The sequence below is a fragment of the Meleagris gallopavo genome, chromosome 19 (assembly GCF_000146605.3).
Source record: "Meleagris gallopavo isolate NT-WF06-2002-E0010 breed Aviagen turkey brand Nicholas breeding stock chromosome 19, Turkey_5.1, whole genome shotgun sequence".
Taxonomy (NCBI): domain Eukaryota; kingdom Metazoa; phylum Chordata; class Aves; order Galliformes; family Phasianidae; genus Meleagris; species Meleagris gallopavo.
In genome coordinates, this window is record NC_015029.2 from 6162666 (window position 1) to 6181440 (window position 18775).

At 43.5% G+C, this 18775-nt stretch overlaps 1 protein-coding gene across 3 annotated transcripts in view; it reads right to left on the reverse strand.

Annotated features, from left to right (window-relative positions):
- Nucleotides 1-1006: 1006 nt before the first annotated feature.
- MED27 (mediator complex subunit 27) overlaps nucleotides 1007-18775 on the reverse strand; it is an 81570-nt gene continuing 63801 nt past the window's right edge. The window contains exons 6-8 of one of the 3 annotated variants that reach the window (XM_003211284.4): nucleotides 12622-12663; nucleotides 3991-4068; nucleotides 1007-1505 (exon numbers count right to left, since the gene is read on the reverse strand). In XM_003211284.4, coding sequence (XP_003211332.1) covers nucleotides 1371-1505; nucleotides 3991-4068; nucleotides 12622-12663 — 255 coding nt within the window. In that variant the 3' untranslated portion in view covers nucleotides 1007-1370. The other 2 variants (XM_019621467.2, XM_010720928.2) reach the window with 2 other exon arrangements.

Genomic DNA, 18775 nt, shown 5'->3' on the forward strand with positions numbered 1-18775 from the left:
GAGCCAGGTAGTTCAGCTGCAGTGGGATGGAATACAGCATTACCTCCCTGTTATGGCAGTGATTCTGTTTGGTGATGGGGGGAGAAAGGAGTTAAAAAGAAAGAATCAAACCACCAACCTCCTGAAGCAAATACGTATTCATCCTTAATACACAATGCCATGCCCCCAAAGGAAGTCGGATACACTGAATTTTCTTCCAACCACCTCTCACTTTTGTAAGAGCCAGTCTTGCTTCTGTTCAGTACCCAGAAAGCTGGAATTCCCACATCCCACACTGTCCTCACAACAAGTCGTTGTCTTTGGAAGCTCAGTCTTGTACACTAACACAAACACAGCACCATCACGTTTCTGTTCCCATCACTGCTAACTGCACTGTTTCACAACTGCTGTTGGTTCCAGTTGAATTCAACGAGTGCTGTAAGAGAACAGCTGATTTCAGGTGCCTCCCCTCCTGCCTGCTCTCCCCCTCTCCCTTGCACACAGTGTGGTTAACTTCACTAAACATTCCTCGCTGACAACCAGAGCAAACCTTGCCACCACCAAAGCCTCTGATCGTTACCAAATGCTCTTCAGGCAAGCAGAAGGGACCTCAGAAGCTGCACTCAAGGGCTGAACTATTTTCCTGCTTTCAGTCCCAGAACAGGACAAATGAGTTATACTAAGTCACTGCTCAGATGCATTTCCTAACCACTTGATACATGCAAATTTTGGTAACATTTTTCATGACAATTTTAGTAAAGGAAAACATCTGTTCCCCCCCGCTTCTGAAAGTGCCTTGCATCTTCCAAGCTGTTGCATGCCTTTGAAATTCCATGTTTAATCAACACCATAATCTCTTCCAGAAAAAGACCAGCACAGATAAGCAGCCTCACAACAACAGAACTCTATCATATCAGCATATACATGTTTAAATGCTTCCAGTTTTTCTAAAGAAAAGAGCAGCTATGAAAAACTCACACCAATCCCAAGGATTTTGCTGATTAAATAATGAAAGAAAAAGCACAACTTCTGAAATACAAAATTTATTTTGAGCTTATAAAAAAAACCTTTAACATAGCAAATTCTATTGCAAAACACCAACCATACAGAGGCACTTTCATTAAATTTGGGGTGAAGATCATTACCATCAGACCTCCTCAGATGGATCGTTCCAGCTGAGAAGCATCAAGGATCACAAAGAGCTCCTCACCACCTCCAAAACCCACCAGTCTCACACATACCTTGCAGAGTGAGGACTTTGAAACAGCAAACTGCATTGGTGCAACCTCACTACTTAGTGCAGAACGGATGGGTCAGAAGCAGAGCCAGCAGTGAAGCCAGCAGCTCTCCTCCCAGTCCAGCACTGCTCACTCCACACACATCACCTGCTGCTACTGCCTGCAAGTGTCATGGAAAGCTTCAAGTGTCCGGAAATCCCTCCAGGTGGGCGGCAGGCCATCCTGCAGAAACTTTCCGCAGCGCTGGCACGGAGCCTGGAACAGCTTTATGTAACTTCTTAACCAGGTCTAAGAGAAAAAGGGAGAGACATTAAGAAATGTGGATCTGGACATTCCCTTATGTCATCATTCTTGTCAAGCAGTGATCCCAAGGACAGGGAATGTACTTTGGCGAGGCCCCAGAGAGGTACGCAGTGATTTTATAAACAGAATGTGCAGAAGATTAGAAGGTCATACCTAGCTGAATTCCCACTTTATTAAGAATATTCTGCTTTTTTAGTCACTTAAGCAAATTTGTTAATGGCAATTCAGGCACTCTGAGCAGGGGGCTTTTGCAGCAGGAGAATCTCTGCGGAAGGCAAATGTTCCAATGCTCCTCATATTATTCCTGGAATTTAATTGTTCCTGATGGGTACCTTCTTCAGTTGAATATTGGTTCATCTCTTCCTATGAACATCCATCTCAGCCCCACTGCAAACACACTGCAACACTCTGAACTTTTAGGAGCTGAAGATACAAGCACTTTCACAGCAAAATGACTTCCTCCCTAATGTGATTTTAAGATCAATACTCATTGGTCATAAAAATACTGGAAGATTTTAAATCTGATTACAATGATATATATCTATAATCAGGGATATATTTATAAATACAAAGGCAAGTGCTGAAGTACAAGCAGTAAGAACAGGTGTTCTTGGTGCAGTTCTTGCCTCACAAGTGCTTCTTCCCATCGTCATACATTGCAATGAGCATTGCATAACTCAATTCCAAACTCAAGGATATACACAGCTGAAAAATACCCAGAGCAGCAGATTTATGCTGTGAGGGACACGCATGAATCTTGTCATTTAAAGTCCTATTGAATTACATCGATAAGAGAAAATTGTTCTCTGAAGAAGAGGTCAGAGGAGTTTATTGAAACAAATCCTTCCATCTTCATCAGAGCTTTCTCTACAGCAACCGAACCTTTGGCCATCAATAGCTCTCCTCCAAAGAACTCCTCCATGGGCTTAGCACTAAGTGCAGGGACAAGGGCAGCAGAACACTACAAGTAAATTGCTGTTATTTACTTCAGCTCAGATGGACCCTGCTTGCACAACAGAGAAATCGAATTTTCTGAACCATAACACAAAAACAGTAAATAAGTTAAATTGGGCACTTGAGACATCTGTGGAAAGGGAAAAGAACAAGTTCTTTGCTGCCATCAGAAAGCTGGGGCTTCGGTACACCCTGTCATGTGGATTGCACAACTGACATGTGAAAGGATGAACGTATTGACACTTCTGTTGTACATCTGTTTTTGCTTCGTTAACATTTTTAGCAGCGTTTTGTCAAATCAATACGGCAGGCCCATGGCTCACACAGACATGCTACCCATTTCTATTAAACATTCATTTTCAGACACGTGTTGAGACATGGATTGGGCCTGGAAGAGCTGCTTTCACCTTTTGAAAGCCACGCTCACGTGCACGTCCTCTGCACAGCTCTCATCTTAGCGGCCTTTTTATTGAATAAACAAAGAAACAAGCACAGCAGGTAAGCGAGTCTGACCTGAAATTACATATTGGAAAAGAAAGACATAAAAGAACCAATGCTATCTTACACACCCACAGATTGCCAGTGGCAAAATTAGATGGTGGATTCTACAAAGTCTGAATTATATTGCTCTGAGTGAAGGGGTAATGTAATAGATGAACTAAAAAGTCTGAAGAGCAGAGAAAATCCCTCCCCAAAATCTCCTCTGGGAGATTGCAGCGAGGAGAACAGCAACCACGTTCCCTGCCAAAATTCATCTTCGTGGAAGGTGTTCTGAATCGTAAACCATTGTGACTACCAGGCCTGCTTGCATCCAAGTGTATTTCACAAAGAAAATACTAAATTCAAGCAGAATTAAAGGTGATAAACTTAAATCTACACGAAGTTAGAGCAGTATTTTATCAATTGTATTCAATAACAGTGGGATATCTCAGCAAGCATTTCCTCTGCCCTGAAATCACCTGCTGCTGCACTGATCATCTACCCACAGCCCATCAGGATCCAGGTTTGGGCCAAAAGGACCAAGGATTCCTCCTGATGATTCCTGCCTCCAAAGCTCTTCACTCGCATCAGTAGCCCTCATTCCCTGCTGTGCTGGGCACACTGATGAGCAAGCTTGTTTCATTGGAACTGGCTTCATGTCCAGAAACCAACTCCTTGCACAGTGAGCACAGTGTGAATGGGTTGGACAGTAACAAAGAGTGTGGGGCAGCTTTCTTCTGCTGTCCGCAGAGATGACCCAGACTAGCTTTACAAACTGGCATCACCAAGCAAATATTGTGGCTTCTGATAGAGCACCTGTGCACAGCACAACCCTCAAACATCAGCTATCCCACAGCACTGAGAAAGACTTTTCATCCTTGCCCAGGTATGAGATACAAAGAATTACAGTTGATCTCTGCTGTCTAGCTTGGTTAAACAGGTGAAGTTACAACTGCATCACAACTGCCTCGTGCCGTTTGCTGTCAGCATGCTCAAATCTGTCTGGAGGTAGTTAGTTACCTTCAAATTTACTTACCATGAAAGATCTGACTACCACGTCAGGCATCTGAGGCAGCTGGTAGTGCAGCAGGGCAGTGGTTGCATGATCCGTCACCTGTGCCAGACAGAAGGAGAACATTCTCTCATTCATTCCACGTCTCAGACATCTTTCTTTGATGAAAAAGAAAATAAATTTCACAGGGAAGTGGCAAACCAAGGGTTGCATCACTGCTAAGACGCTCTCAAAGAAATTTTGGGTAGCTTTTCCAAGCTGCCTTCCATTCCCACTGTCAGCCTTCATACAACAATCAGCTACAGCAATCATGAAGACTAACTTCCTATGCACAGAGTGAGATCAACACATCTTTGGCAATTCAAACACATGGCAGAAGCTAATGATGTAAAATGACATAGACTGGTGGCCAATGTGAGCAAAGTGATGCAGGAAGGCGGCCAGCTCAATGCTGCATGGAACAACACCAAAAGGACCCAGCCTGCAAGGTATCTGAAAGACAGAAGGGACCAAAGACGCTGTTTCAATCACTGTTAAAAGGACAGAAATTTCTCAAAAATAAAATAAAAAGTATCATACTAAAATAAAAGCCTCCATGTCAAGTAATTCATCTAACTTGCAATGCCTGCAGCAGAAGAGCAGAACCTATGCCTCTGTGATTGAAATCTCACATGCTCTGTGAAATCATAAACAAGCAAAGTTACTGAACAAACCATGTCAGAGGAAAACACTGATTTTCTCTTTAGATGTTCCCATTTTGCACTCTGGTCATTTTTAAATAGAGAATGTGTTCCTTTAACATGTGTTGATCCCTTCAAGAAAAAAAAATGTAGCTAAATTAGAGATTCCTGGCAGAGGTCAAGAGTGTAAAAAAAAAAAAAAAAGAAGTGAAGAAGAAAAAAAAAAAAAAGGAAATAAAAAAACCCCAAAGCTTTGATTGTGGTCTGTTTTATTGAGGAGAAAGAAAATAAAAAATACTCTAATTTGAAACTACATTTTAATGGGAGATGAGGATACTCTTCTCCAATTTTTTCTGATGTGAATACTTTAAACATCTAAATTGTATAGATTTATTTCAGGTTGCTTACATTGAACAAATAGGAATCGAGCTCTCATTTCCTCAGAAAACAGGAATCAATTAATATGATTACGGTTTATAACTACTTGCATTAGTAAAAGGTTCCTGATAGAAAGCTTTTTAATCTACCAGACAGAGCCAGAACAAGATCCTCCATCTGGGAATTAGAGCGAGATAGAATACAAAGGACACATAAAGCTGTAATAGCAAGAATAATTTCAAACAACAGGAGAACGAAGCAATGGTTCAGTAGGTTTGTAGTCCTTAACAGCTCCGTTACAGCCAGAACTTACTGATCCAATCTTTGGGCTGTGCTATTAAAGGCCTCAGACAACAAAACCAGCAGCACTCCTGCATCCTATCACTTGTAGTTCTATTTATGGGCCTCATCAGTAATTATCAAGAAGATGAAGCGTTCTTCTCAAGTGCTACCTATATATTTCCCAGGGCCTGGCTCGAAAGTGAGATAAATTACGAGTAAGAAAGCGTGAATCGACATTACAAGTGCTATTCCCAACTAACTCCATTTGTTCCTAATTGGCATTTAGTCTAATTCAGCAAAGCAAATCGCAATGAAGCACCCTGAATTTCACTGCAGGCAGAGGGGCTGCTCAGGGCTGTGAGTCTGCAAAAGGTGCACTCACAGAAATGCTCCCAAGGCCCCATCTGCAGCACTGCGTCCAGGCCTGGGGCCCTCAGCACAGGAAGGACGTGGAGCTCTTGGAGCGGGTCCAGAGGAGGGCACTGAGATGGTCAGAGGGCTGGAGCAGCTCTCCTGCGAGAAAAGGTTGAGGGAACTGGGCTTGTTTAGCTTGGAGAAGAGAAGGCTATGGGGAGAACTCACTGTGGCCTTCCCGTACTCGAAGGGAGCACATAAACAGGAGGGGAAATGGCTGTTTATGAGCACGGATAGTGACAGGACAAGGGGGAATGGTTTTAAACTGAGACAGGGGAGGTTTAGGTTGGATATTAGGAGGAAGTTTTTCACTCAGAGGGTGGTGAGGCACTGGAACAGGTTGCCCAAGGAGGCTGTGGATGCCCCCATCCCTGCAGGCATCCAAGGCCAGGCTGGATGTGGCTCTGGGCAGCCTGGGCTGCTGGTTGGCGACCTGTACATAGCAGGGGGTTGAAGCTACATAATCTTTGAGGTCCTTTTCAACCCGGGCCATTCTATGATTCTATGATATGATTTTATGACCCTGACTGAAGCTATTTATATGCTTCCCTCCAATGCTTTAAAAACCCAACAGAATTAACTATGCATTAGCAGCATGGTGTAACTCAAGTCAGCCACGTTGCTCAAACAACTCACGCGGCGTTTGGAAATGACTGCAACCCAAATCCCGCCAGCTACGTGAGCTTCTCCTTTTAAGATGGTGCTTTTATAGGATAGCACCAGACATGTCAAAGAATAGAAAGTTCTGAAGATATTTATGAGCAGCCGCTCTCCTTCTGCTGCGTTGCTACTTCTAACAAACCGTATTTTTTCCCTGAACAACAAAGTTGTTTTCTCTTGGCACTGAAGACATAGAAAGTTGCTTAAAAATACTCTTATGAACAAATTTAAATTGACTGGCCACTTTGGCGAAGTTGCACATATGCTGTTCCCATTGTAATGTAAAGCTAATGAGATTCCGCAGGGAGATGAAAGCCACCCCAGCACTGCTAGAACACTAATCACATCTTCCGAACAAAAAGGAGGCGATTTCTACCATAAGCAAGTGCTTGTACAGTGCTTCTGCACCGGATCAAAGCGGGTGTCAAGCCTGAGGAAGAGGATATGGGAATGAGCCCCCTCGGATCAAACCAACAAACATGATGTCAAACAGAAGAAGGGTGGGAGGAGGACATGCTGGGCAGTGCGTAGGGCAGAAGGGAGACTCAAGGCTGCCGAGATAACAGAGATGATGACAGAAAACATAAATTGCCCCAGATTTCTGTTTTTAATAATAAAAATAAATCAAAAATCAATGCTGAGCTTTTACTAATGGCAATGCGATTTCACGCTGCAGCAAAGCAAAGCAAAACAAAGTGAATAGGTGCCAGAGCATCCAAGGGACGCACTTCTTGTTCCAGCCAAGCTGGAATCACAAATGAATTTATTCCAGGTGCAGGATGACATTTTGTGCATTTCAGAACTTTTCCTTTATTAACTTCACTTTCATTGCTATATCTTCCCCACTATCTTGGTTATCTGTCACTTTCTAATTTCTCTGCCTCTTTTTATACAGGAACATGCTCAGAACAGCACACATTGATTAGGATAGCTGTTGCTCCGAACCCTGAAATAGATTTTCAAGTGATCTCGGAGAAGAGCTCAATATCTCAGAATTCATACACTGAAAAGCATCTGGCATCTTTGCCAAAAGGAAAAAAAAAAAAAGACAATCTCCTGAAGCCACAATTTTGCTAAATAGACCAGCTATTGTTTAACTAAGCGTGTTCCTGCTCTGAGTCAGAGGAAAAAACACTTCAGGGACAAGAAAAAAAATCTAGCAAAGAGATGGCCTCAGGCTTCTCCTTTTAAACAACCCTAAGCTGTCCTGAGCTGTATGGAATTCTGCTTTGCTGAGGTCCAGTCTTGTTTTCAATGTGAACAAGAGAACGTCCCTTCTTAACAGTTAACTGTATTGCCTGAGAGATTTTTTTCTCAATTTTTGTTTCCAAGCTGATTAGAAATGTGCACTCCTGAAATGCATCTCCACTCCCCGGCCTCCAGTCCCAGATGCACGGGGAATATGAAACAGAACGATCCTGGGTCAGATCTAATATTCACTACATTGCTGTGCAAATTAAACCTTGCACCCCAGCCCTCCTGCAGAGCAGCCCAGCCCCAGCAGGGCAGTGGGGCAATGTGTCCCTGCTGCTGCCAGGGGCTCCCGAGCTGTGTGTGTGGGGAGGCAGCGATGCTGGGTGTCCCCAAACACTGCGTGCTGGCTTCTCACGTGGATAAAAGGTCCTGAGAGCAGTGCTAAACTGTGAGCAGCAAGCACAACCCCTGGGATTTGTCTCTGCTGAGCCAACACCAGGCTACAGCACTGCTACGGCATTGCTCCAGCCACCCAACAGCACTGCTTTGCTGAGATTCTGCAAAACGGCACTGCTGGCCCCCGGTAACACCATTAGTCATACATTTGCCATGCTGAAAATTCATTCAAAAAAGAATCCCACAGCTCAAAGGCTGGGCATGCTGAACAAGTGCTTCCTCTAATGGCTGCATGAAGCACACAATCAGGGGCCTGTGGCACAGCTCTCCTCCACAGATGAGGTTCTATAGAGGCATGAAGCTATATCTGGCACAAACACAAAACAGAAAACTAAAAACATTTCACTTGACTGAATCACAGAAGCTGTCTCTCTACTCTAATATCATCTCATTGCTATTGGACGTGCTCCTCAAATGTAGGTAAAAAACTTCCCTTAAGAGTCATAACTTTCCTTGCAACTTACTTATTGGTTTATTCCCATGAGTGCAGCACTGAGAACTAATCTAATATAAAGGGATTCTCCAAATCCCCAGAAAGTTTTTTAATTTTTTTTTGTAAACCCCACTAAGTTCATGGCCTTAACAGCAGCCTATGGCAATGAGTTCTAAAGGATAATCAGCGTGCGGAAAGAAAAAAAAGAGTTACTGTGTTATTAGTGTTTAGACCTCTTCTACCATGGAAAACTGCACGAGTGCCTCTGCTCATTTCCAAGGATTCCCATTACTCAATCTGCACTGCAGGTACGCACTGGAGTCTCCCTGGAGGGAATCAGCGGGTGGCTCGGGGAGGATGATAGATGGCACCTTGGCAAACAAGCGCTGATAATGCCATGGAAATCCTTCACACTCCTTTCCCCACGCCCTGCTCAGTAAAAGTCTGCCACACAGAGCAGAGGATTTCTTTGTGGAGCACAGGATTTCTTTGTCGTTTTCAGAGCTCAGTGTTTAAGTGTTTATTTTGCTTCTGCTCATTCGGACTGGGTCACAGGTTTGATTCCACCTAAGCATGTCCCCAAAGACAGCCACACGCTGATCGTGCAGAGGAGCAATGATGCGGGTGACCTGGAACAGTCCATCCCTTCTCCTTGAGCAGACAGCATCAATAGCCCGATAGTTGTCTCATGCATGCATTCATTTTACACGTGATTTTATTCCGAGATTATTGACAAGAATACATCTTCATACATTACAATACTTATATGCCCTTGGAGTGGAGAAGATTGTGCTCTGAGTTCCACCTGGGGATCACGCACCTTGCAGCAGCTGGATAGGCACCGATAGCTGCTCAAAGTCTAGATTAAAATGTGACTTGGGAGAAGTGATCAAACCAAAAAGGAGAGCACTTTGTGGCATGCTGAAATGGAGACCATGTAGGTGTAAATAAGAGATAGAGATCAGACAGAAATGAACGAGCTTACAGCCTACGTGTGACTCAATCAGCCCAGATGACCACATTACATAGCAGCTCATTGAGTAGCTGGCAAATGAAACAGTTAACATCCGACACGGTCTCCCCGTAGCACAGTTTTGATCCATTCAGAGCAGTTCTGCTGCACTACACATCTCTTTTTTGAATGCAAAGTTACAAATATTACACCATTCTCCACAACCTATATATATATATATATATATATATATATCTGTTTAATTCTCTGCACAACGATCAGGAATTGTACATGCTTCTTCCTAAGATTTTAGCACCAAAATAGTTCCTGATTTCCCATTTTGTTCCTACTCTTGTGGTAGCAGACAAAGACACAGGAGGTGTCTTTGAGGAGGTCTGAGATCAGAACAGTTGCCACTCCTGCCGAGTTTAAATGTCAGACTAATATGGAAGGCTGAAAACCTTTTCAGTGCTCCTTGAGCTTCTGCCCTTTCATCCTCCCATTTCCCAGCTCCATTCTCTGAACCCAACCCTCCTGGTGGATTCAATAGCCGCAAAGCTTATTCACCCCAGGACCAGACTGCAGAAGGCTCTGGGGGACTCACAATATGACCGGATGCTTTAACAGTAATGGGCCCTCTGGGAGCTGTCCCCCATCAAATTATACACACCCGGGTATCCTGCCTATTAAGGAGAGAGAGAAAAGGCATGCTGACACAGCCAGCACTTGCAAACAAAAGTCAGGACAAATTTAGCATCACTTGACAGGGTTGGATTGAAGATCAGAGGTCTCCGGTCCTTAACCTGGAAAGTCATCCCGCAGCCCTGTGAGATTTTGACAGGCTTGCAGCTACCACAGACAGGTATCCTGTGAGCTCCAGATGCTGCTGTATTATCTCTGAAAGCAAAGTTTGAGAACACGGTGTGGCTTTTAAAGAGAAACGTCCCTGCCCTTCAGTGATGGGTGACTTCAGAGCATTCAAGGCAGCAGGGCTGGAGGGGTGCCTGGGCTCCTCGGTTACTCATCCGTACTTTTCCTTCTCAGACAGCACTCCTGTGTCGTGGTACTGCTGACTGCCACGAGGAAAACATTCCAGCAAGATTCAGAAATACGCTCTGACCTTATTACCGATGATCCTTCAGTCACATTAAAACATTTCTTGTGAAGACCTTGCAGTACTGCAATGCTAACGGAATGTAATAGTTTCCCTCAAATTCTTTTAACTACTTCCTCTGTTTTGCCACAGCTGAGCAGCTATTCCAGGATGTGTGAGTGCATACAAGCACGGTTTCAGAGAATAAAGACAAAACCAAACACGGCAGCACCAAGAGAAAACTTACTGTGCTGAACTACAGCATTTTCTGACATCTGTTTGAAAACCTGACTTCAGCCTCAGCTTTAGTTTATTTAACTACCAGCTCAACTGTGCAGAATCTATTGATTAGAAAGCACCATCACCTTGCATTCTGACAGACTTCTCACGCAGGAGTCCCAGAGCTCTGTACGACCAATCCAGCAATAGCTCCTGTGAAGTCAGCAAGTATTCCCCCAGCTGAAGGGACGCTGAGAACTGATCCAAAGACAGCTTGCCCAAGGTAAGGCAATGACAGAGCTGGGAATGATGTATGCAAGGACAGAGCTGTTCCACCGGTTCAAGGCAACCCTTACTCCTGTAAGACTTCCCTTTTTTTGGTACATATTTTTGCACTTGGTGTTATTTGTTGAGAGAGAACTGGAGAACAGGAACGTCATAGTCAGGTCACATCACGTTGTTTTAGAGGATTAAGGAAGAGATCAGCCACTTATTTCATGTACACACAGACTTGCCCACAGACAGACAATGATACATCTTCTCTCTTTGTACATTTCTGAATTATCATCCAAGGCATTTTAGTGAAATCATTATTAACTAGAAAATAAAGATTCTTATGTATCCAAAATGCTGTCACACAGGCAGCTGTCAGAAAGGTATTTCACAGCTTCCCACTGAGCTCTCTCCCTTCTATCTGAAGGCTCTCACCTGAACCTGAAATTTGCTTTATGGACTTACTCACCAACTCCTTAACTTGGACTCCTAAGCAAACTGTCAACTTACTGTACACTTATCTATCATGTAGAGAAAGTTATATAATCAAAACTCAAGATTTAGCATCATTTATCACAAACTTTTGCAGTATAACTTAAGTCTTCCAAGTAACTCTAAAGAAAAAAAAAAAGCCAGGAAGACAACCTTATGCCCAAATGAGACTACAATCTAAAACACACATGGGGAAACTGAGATGATGCGCTTAATTACAGAAACTTAAATTTATTCCATTGCAAAAATTACTTAAAAGTACACTGATAAACTATTTACTAAGATTTATGCTGTTTTACTTCCCGCTGGATTACCCTACTTGACACAAAATATTTTTGAGGAGCAAGAAAAAAATAAAGAAAGTATATTTAATCCACTAATCTCTGGAGTAAAGAACTGACTACAGCAACATTTTGCTTTAATGCTAGGCAGAGAGGGAGAGCAACCAAAGGGAGGAGAACCTCCCCATAAGCTGTCCTTTGATCTCCAGCAGGCTAATACCACAGGTCAAACATCTTTGCTTCTGACAGCATCTGAAGCCTTGGAAGAAAGATGCACAAATAGAGTCAATATGCCATACTCTGACCTCTGCTTTTATGCCCTTTAGAGTCCCTGCCTCGTATTTGTTACAGAAACTACAGAAACAGATGAAAGGCAGCAGTGTGCTAGCTGGAGACTCAGGCTCCTTGAACTGTAGCTTGAAGATAAGGAAGAAGAATTTAACCCCAGAACAACCTGAACTTGCAGCATTTTTACAACAGGCCTTCAAAGATGAATGTTCTCCTCCCTGCATGGAAGATAGCAGAATACCAAGATATTGAGTTTCCAGAGGAGGGAGGCAACCAAGAAGAATGAATCCAACATAATAAAATCCAAAATAACTTCCCCCCTTCCCTCCAAAAATTTAAACCAAAACAGAGAGTACTTCAAAATTCCTCATGAAATTTTAAGTCCACGGCAGTAAAACCTCCAACTTCCCGTTCCAAACCGCTGACTGAAATTGTGATGGGAAATAAATGGGAAGAGATTTATAACAGATGACAAGGGAATAGATTATGAATTTTTATTTAAAACCAACCCTACCTGTATGTCACGTCTGTTACGTAAAGAGAAACGATGTGGGACTTACCTTCTGAAACACCTGATAGTTGGATTTGGACCATATGTCAAGCTGCAATAGGAAAAACAAAGTTATAGATTACTACATGTAATTACCATGAAAAAGAATGGAAGCAGCTGTTCAACTCAAAGCACTGGCAAAGTGAGCTACGGAGCTTCACTTCCCAGCTTACTTCTTGACCCATCAATTGCATCTGCTGCAATTTAAGAAAGGGAAATAATGACATCAAAGTTAATTTGTTTTGCAATGAAAAAGGAACACAGTTCATTACAGTTTCAATAAGAAAAATACATATGAGATCTGTTGAATTAATGTGTTCCCTTTAAAAATGCTCATCTGTCTGAGGCTGCGGCTGATCTGCACAAATATTCATCAGCTTTGGTCTGTTTCTAAAATGAGGGCATTCTTGCTAAGTTGATGCTCGTCTTGTGTCTGAATAAGTGATTCAGTTACAAATGACACAAAGAACGTTTAGCTGAATTAAGCCAAAGCACTGCTCTTCTGGGACTAAATAAAGCATCCCTTAGGAAACTGCATTTACATCCGCAGACAAAATCACACTGGCTGTAGATAGCTGCACACATCCATGACATAAGTGTGTGCTCAGCCGGATAGGAAATGAATGTTAGTAACCCCAGAAAGCAGAAGGTAATGCTGCCCTTGTTGAACAACCAAATGGCTCGCACGTCGGACAGTTCAAAGTGATGTGCCAGTGCTCTTTAGCCCAGCCCTGTGGAATAGCTTGTACACTGTCACAGAAAAGCAGCAGGGAAGAAGAAGAAAAAAAAAAAGAAGAATTTCCTTCAACCCCTGACTTGCAAATCACTTTTGTCTTACAGATCCCACTATACTCAACCACTAGTATAAGAAAAGCCATCAGCTTCACTCATTAGTGCCAGGTTTCTTCCAAAGTGCACAAAATCCTCTGGCATGTCCTCACTTGCAAATTCACCTTTAATCATGGAGAAATAAACACGTACAGTGACTCTGGCTTTCTTGGAGAAATGCGTTTAAATGCACACATAAAACCTGCATTGCAATATTTAGTTGTTTCATTAATTGTATAATACACCTTTTATTAAAGTACGGCAAATGATGCTAAAAATGCAAATAAGAGATCTCAAGCTAAATGTACAATTCTGAGAATAAATAGAGTGTGGTGCTAAACACGCTCTGCCAGGTTTACACCTTCAGAGAAATGGATTTAAAAGAAGCAACTCTGTGCTGGGTTCACCTCGTTTATTATGAAGTACAGCCAGTTATCTCCATCTGACTTGCAGCAGTGCCCACAGGCTGCAGCTGGAACGACAAACCTTCTGAAAGGCACACAGGTTAGAGCCTGACATGGAAGAAGTCCCAGCATGTGCATAAAACACACAGGAGGGGGAAGGCCACTGAACCCCAGTAATTAATGCACATAGGTAGAATGGCTGAGAATGCTACCAGTCCCCATCCCTTTAAGACTAAAGCTGTTACGTGGTTGCCTTCAGAGCAGTGGCACAGAAGTGACTCCTGAGTCTCCAAACCTCAGCCTGACGGGTGATGTTGTTAAAGATTTTAGGCATCGCTTCTGAATGGATGTGTCATGGCTTAGTAGTGCTGACCTTGCCGTGAGACAGAAGGCAGCTGATGCCTCGATGCCTTTTCCAGGTCAGCTGAAGGCAGAAGTACCCTAAGGCATGTTACCTTCAAAACTTTACATTTCTGGCTCTTAAGGCAGGTTCAAGAACCTGAACACCGACACCGCTCCTACGAGCAGCAGCCCAGCTGGGACTTGGAGCCATGCATGATTCTCTGCACAATGTACCTGCGCCTGTAGGGAAGGAAGCATCACATTTCCATATTAGAAAAGTCTACACTTAAAAATAAAATATTAATACAGATTTTTTAAGCTGTTTTTGTGTAAGTTTGGGCTTGCTTCAAAAGCAGACAGAGTTGCTATAATTGGAACACATGCATGGTTTTGCTCGTCTCCAGTGATCACACCCAGTGTGTGATCCTCTCTAGGTAGATTCGAGATATAAAAAAAAAATTAAAGAAAAAACTCCACTTCAGATGCTGCATTAAGCATTAAGATGAGTCCAACAGGTTCTGAAATGTTCATTAGTGGACAAGCAGATTGGAAAGCTGAAAAAGTAATGAAAGTCTCCTAGGTATGATGTTAGCCAAGCTGAAAAAGAAAAAAAAAGAAAAAAAAAGCTACCAGCCCCTCCCCAAAGCACATGCAGAAATCCTACATGACTGACCACCTTTCCCCCAACCAGAGGATGAAGGCAGAGGCGGATTAAAGAATGCATCGTTACAGGTCTATTATTCTTCAACTTTTCACTTTCAATCAAGACACACATTTGTAACTAAAAAACTGCTGAAAGCACAATTCCAGGGCATCCTCTGCATGTGAATTAAACTGGGGCTTTTTTTCCCAGCGCCCCGTTCTCCCCACCCACCCCAGCATAAGTAAGGAGAGGCCATTTTCTGAAGGTCATCTGAACGATTTCAAAGGCGATAACAAATCAGAATGTTCCCTGCATCTAATATCAAACAGGTCCGGTGCCAACACTTATTAGAGAAATCGGATTCAACCCCCCTTCACCCAAACACACACACATCCAGCTTTGAAGTGGAAAGAATACGGGGATCAGAAATTACCCGAGAGACAGCTCGGGCTGTCTTTGAAGCTTTCCTTTGATACCACTATTTCTTTTCCTCTCTTACGCTAGGAGGCTAAAAGCTGCCTTTTCTTATTGATATGGGGTAATTAATGAAGCCACAGCATTAACATAACCCCAGTTCCTTAACATGATAATTCAACAGAGACACTTATGTTTCTTTAGTTAAGTCGAATGCATGCAGAAATCAGAGCTTGGCTAGGCAGGGATGTTAAGTACCCAGTCCAAACACACCCTGCCATGGTGCTTCGTGGTATCCGAATCCAAGGAGAAGCAGGGTGTTACCCACCATGCCAGCAGAGTCCCGATGCATCTCTATTTTTATTGGCAGACTAGGTTAACTAATGGTTCAGCTGACAATCAGCCTGCCCTGCAAGAGCGAGCTGCACAGCTTCATTTATTCAGGAATCAGGACAACATTAGTAATTAATTACTATCCGTGGTTAAATTCCAGTGCACAATGAGTATGTCAAAGTTTGAAATCGAAGGTGGCACGGTGCCATAGCTGAAGGTACAGGGCTAATTAAAACACATCAGTATGGGGTGGACGTAATGGGCTGGTACAGTAAGCAGGAGAGAGGCAGAGCAGTCAGCACACAGAGCCGGCTGCATGACAGCGCTGCCACAGCTCACCTATTGTTTTTGCAAAGTGTCACCAAAAATGTCTAAGTTATGCAGCTGGCAACCTGGCAAAGACACATTCTGCAGGGTTTGTGAATAATTCACGAGAGAAGTACATGAAGCACTTAAGAAACACACTGATGCTTTGTCTATATAAGCAAAGCTTGAAAATAAAACGCCGAAGTGCAGTATCCTATTTTACTCATGGAAAGCTTAACACTACTTTTCATTTTTTCACCTTCATTTTGAAAGTATTTAAGTCCTTAAGAGAGAGCAACCAATTTAAGTAGACTTCAGTACAGCAGAAACCACGGGAAGCTTTCACACAAGCTCCTGTCAACGCAGACAGTGCGACGTCTAAGAGCACAGCAACCCACAGCAACCTGCATACTGCAACGTCAGCTCTCCTGTGTACCTGCTGGCTGTGCCTCAGCACGCTGCCACGCACAGCTCCACAGCTCTGAGAGCCACCCATGTTGGTTTTATTTCCAGATCTGCCTGCCTAATGCACCAGAGGACATCAGTACCTCTCCTGTTTGCTCTCTCCCTTTTCTTCCCAGAAATGCAAAATTTGCTAAACCAGTTGTGCTTTCCTCTCCTGTGCCTCACAAAGCGTGTTCCACTTTCTGCCTGTGCCATCCTTCAGTTCCCAATGATGGCCATTTCTTCTTTTGTTGGACATTGCCGAATACATTGCATTGCCCCAAACCTCGCCGTTTAGAGAAATCTCCTCAGAGAATCTCACTTTTGTTACTTAAAGGACCTTTTGATACGTGGGCTTAGGAGGTTACTCAGAAGACCACCGCTCAGCTATTTGCACGTAGAGAAGTGCAAGGATGCTGTGACTTATTCCTGCGCCCCTTCTTCAGCATGACTTACAGAAAACAGAGGAGCTTCAGAATTGCCATACTGTATGATGCCTTTTTAGTTAATCCCATCCTTGCTGTTTACAAATATTAAATGCTCCCTACAAATCCGTAAGCAAACCCCAAAATCAGCAATTACTGTGCAAACTGCTCATGGGAAAAACAATCACTCCCTACAGCAACTCCAAAGCTTCTCTGCACTTTTATTATCTAACAAAGAGGACACTCACTGATCTCCCTCATACCCTTCTGAGACAATGAGTGCTACTGCTTCCCTCCCAGCACCAGGCTGGAAACTGAGAAAGCTAGAACAGTGGAGCACTTTCCCTACAGCAGCTGTTGTGACAGAGAAGGAATTGGAGTGGACTATGTTTGCAATTGACTGTAATCACTCATTCCCAGCAGGCACAATAAAGTAAAGCGAATCATTGCAAGAGCACTATCTTATTCTTATACTCCAATTACCAGTGTAGTTAATTAGTGGAAAAAAAGGGAGCCCACTGTTTGTCAATATGTGCTCCAGTTGGCAAAACTAGCAAGCTACGCATATATTCAATCTTCCAAGCCAAATTTACTCATGATTTAAGAGGCTGCAACTCCAGTTCTACCAAAGTCAGACGAGATGTTCCTATTTATACCTAAACTGCAGACCTTCAGCTTTGCTCCAGCCTTGAGATGGCCCAATGGAATAGCAACTGCCACGGTACAGACACGGGTTCATTCAGCCTCGTGGGAGCAGTCGCATCGCCCGCTTAGAATGCTGAAATGTAAGTTGGTAGAGAACAGCCTCCCCAGCAGACTGCTTGAAGCAAGAAGGCGAAGCAGGTGTTAGCAGTGCTGCTCAGGAGGAGGTAACTGCTCCCTACGGACACAGACAAAGGTTAGTGCCCCGTGCCCAAAGCCAGCCGTGGTGAGAACTGCTCTCACATGGCAACAGTGGAGGAACACAGCTCTCCTGAGAGCTAACCTGGAGCGAGACAGAAGCTCCACACCAGATGCTGAGTTTTGCAAAGGAACTTTTACTCATCTTTTCAGCATATACAGCATAATTATATTTCAAGGGAGCCTCAAAGGAAACTGGATTCATTGGCGAAAATGAGCACACCCACATGAAATGTGACATGGGAAACGAACAAGTGGTGTCAGCGATTTTTAGGCAGTTCTTTCACTTTCCACCAGAAGTTGGGGTGAAGAGGGGCTGATGCTTTAGTCTGCGTTTGTATGTTGATATGCTGGGAGTGGGGTGCAACTGCTTCTGCTGCAAAGTGGTGTTTAAACCCATAGATCTGAGCAATGCAAATAAAAATTCAGTCAGCTTTTATTTTACTCTTCCCTAGGCCAATCCCCCACCCTTCAAGTGAGAATCTCTCATCTGGGAAACACAGCTACGATACACTTCTTGGCAGATCTGCTCCTGGCCTTTTCTGGGGAACAGAGATTCAGACTGGAGCTGCTGAACCCTGGGTCAGTACACAACGTGCTGCTGTGTGCTGAAACCCAGTTATCACTTCTGAAAGGAAAAAAGTCTCACCTCATTATAACATGGCCTATGGGTGCCAAGTACTCATCTTGATATAATGAACTTTGTATTTTAATAGGCTTCATAATCAGAAGAGAAAACTCCAGAGAGAACATGTGCAACATGGAGGCATTTAGTACTGTTTCTGGCACAGGAGTGTCCTGCTATCTCAGTAACAGAGACCACTCCACTCTGAGCCAAGGAGGAGCAACCTGAGCCAAGGGTGTCAGCTCCCGTCCTGAACTCGGGCTGCAGGCGGCCATCTGGAGTCAGGAGAAATGGAAGGGTTCAAGCAGGGTGAATGGCTGATGAAACAAAACCCTCATGGAAGCAGGGAACACTCACCTTTAGTAGCTGCTGTTCAAGATGAGCTAATACTGACAAGGAAATTACTGAGGACTACCTAGCAGTGATTCTCATGGCTGAGCTTATCAAGCTGAACACAAAGCTAGCCCAAGATTTCCCAAAAGCTCTCAGAAAAGAGAAAA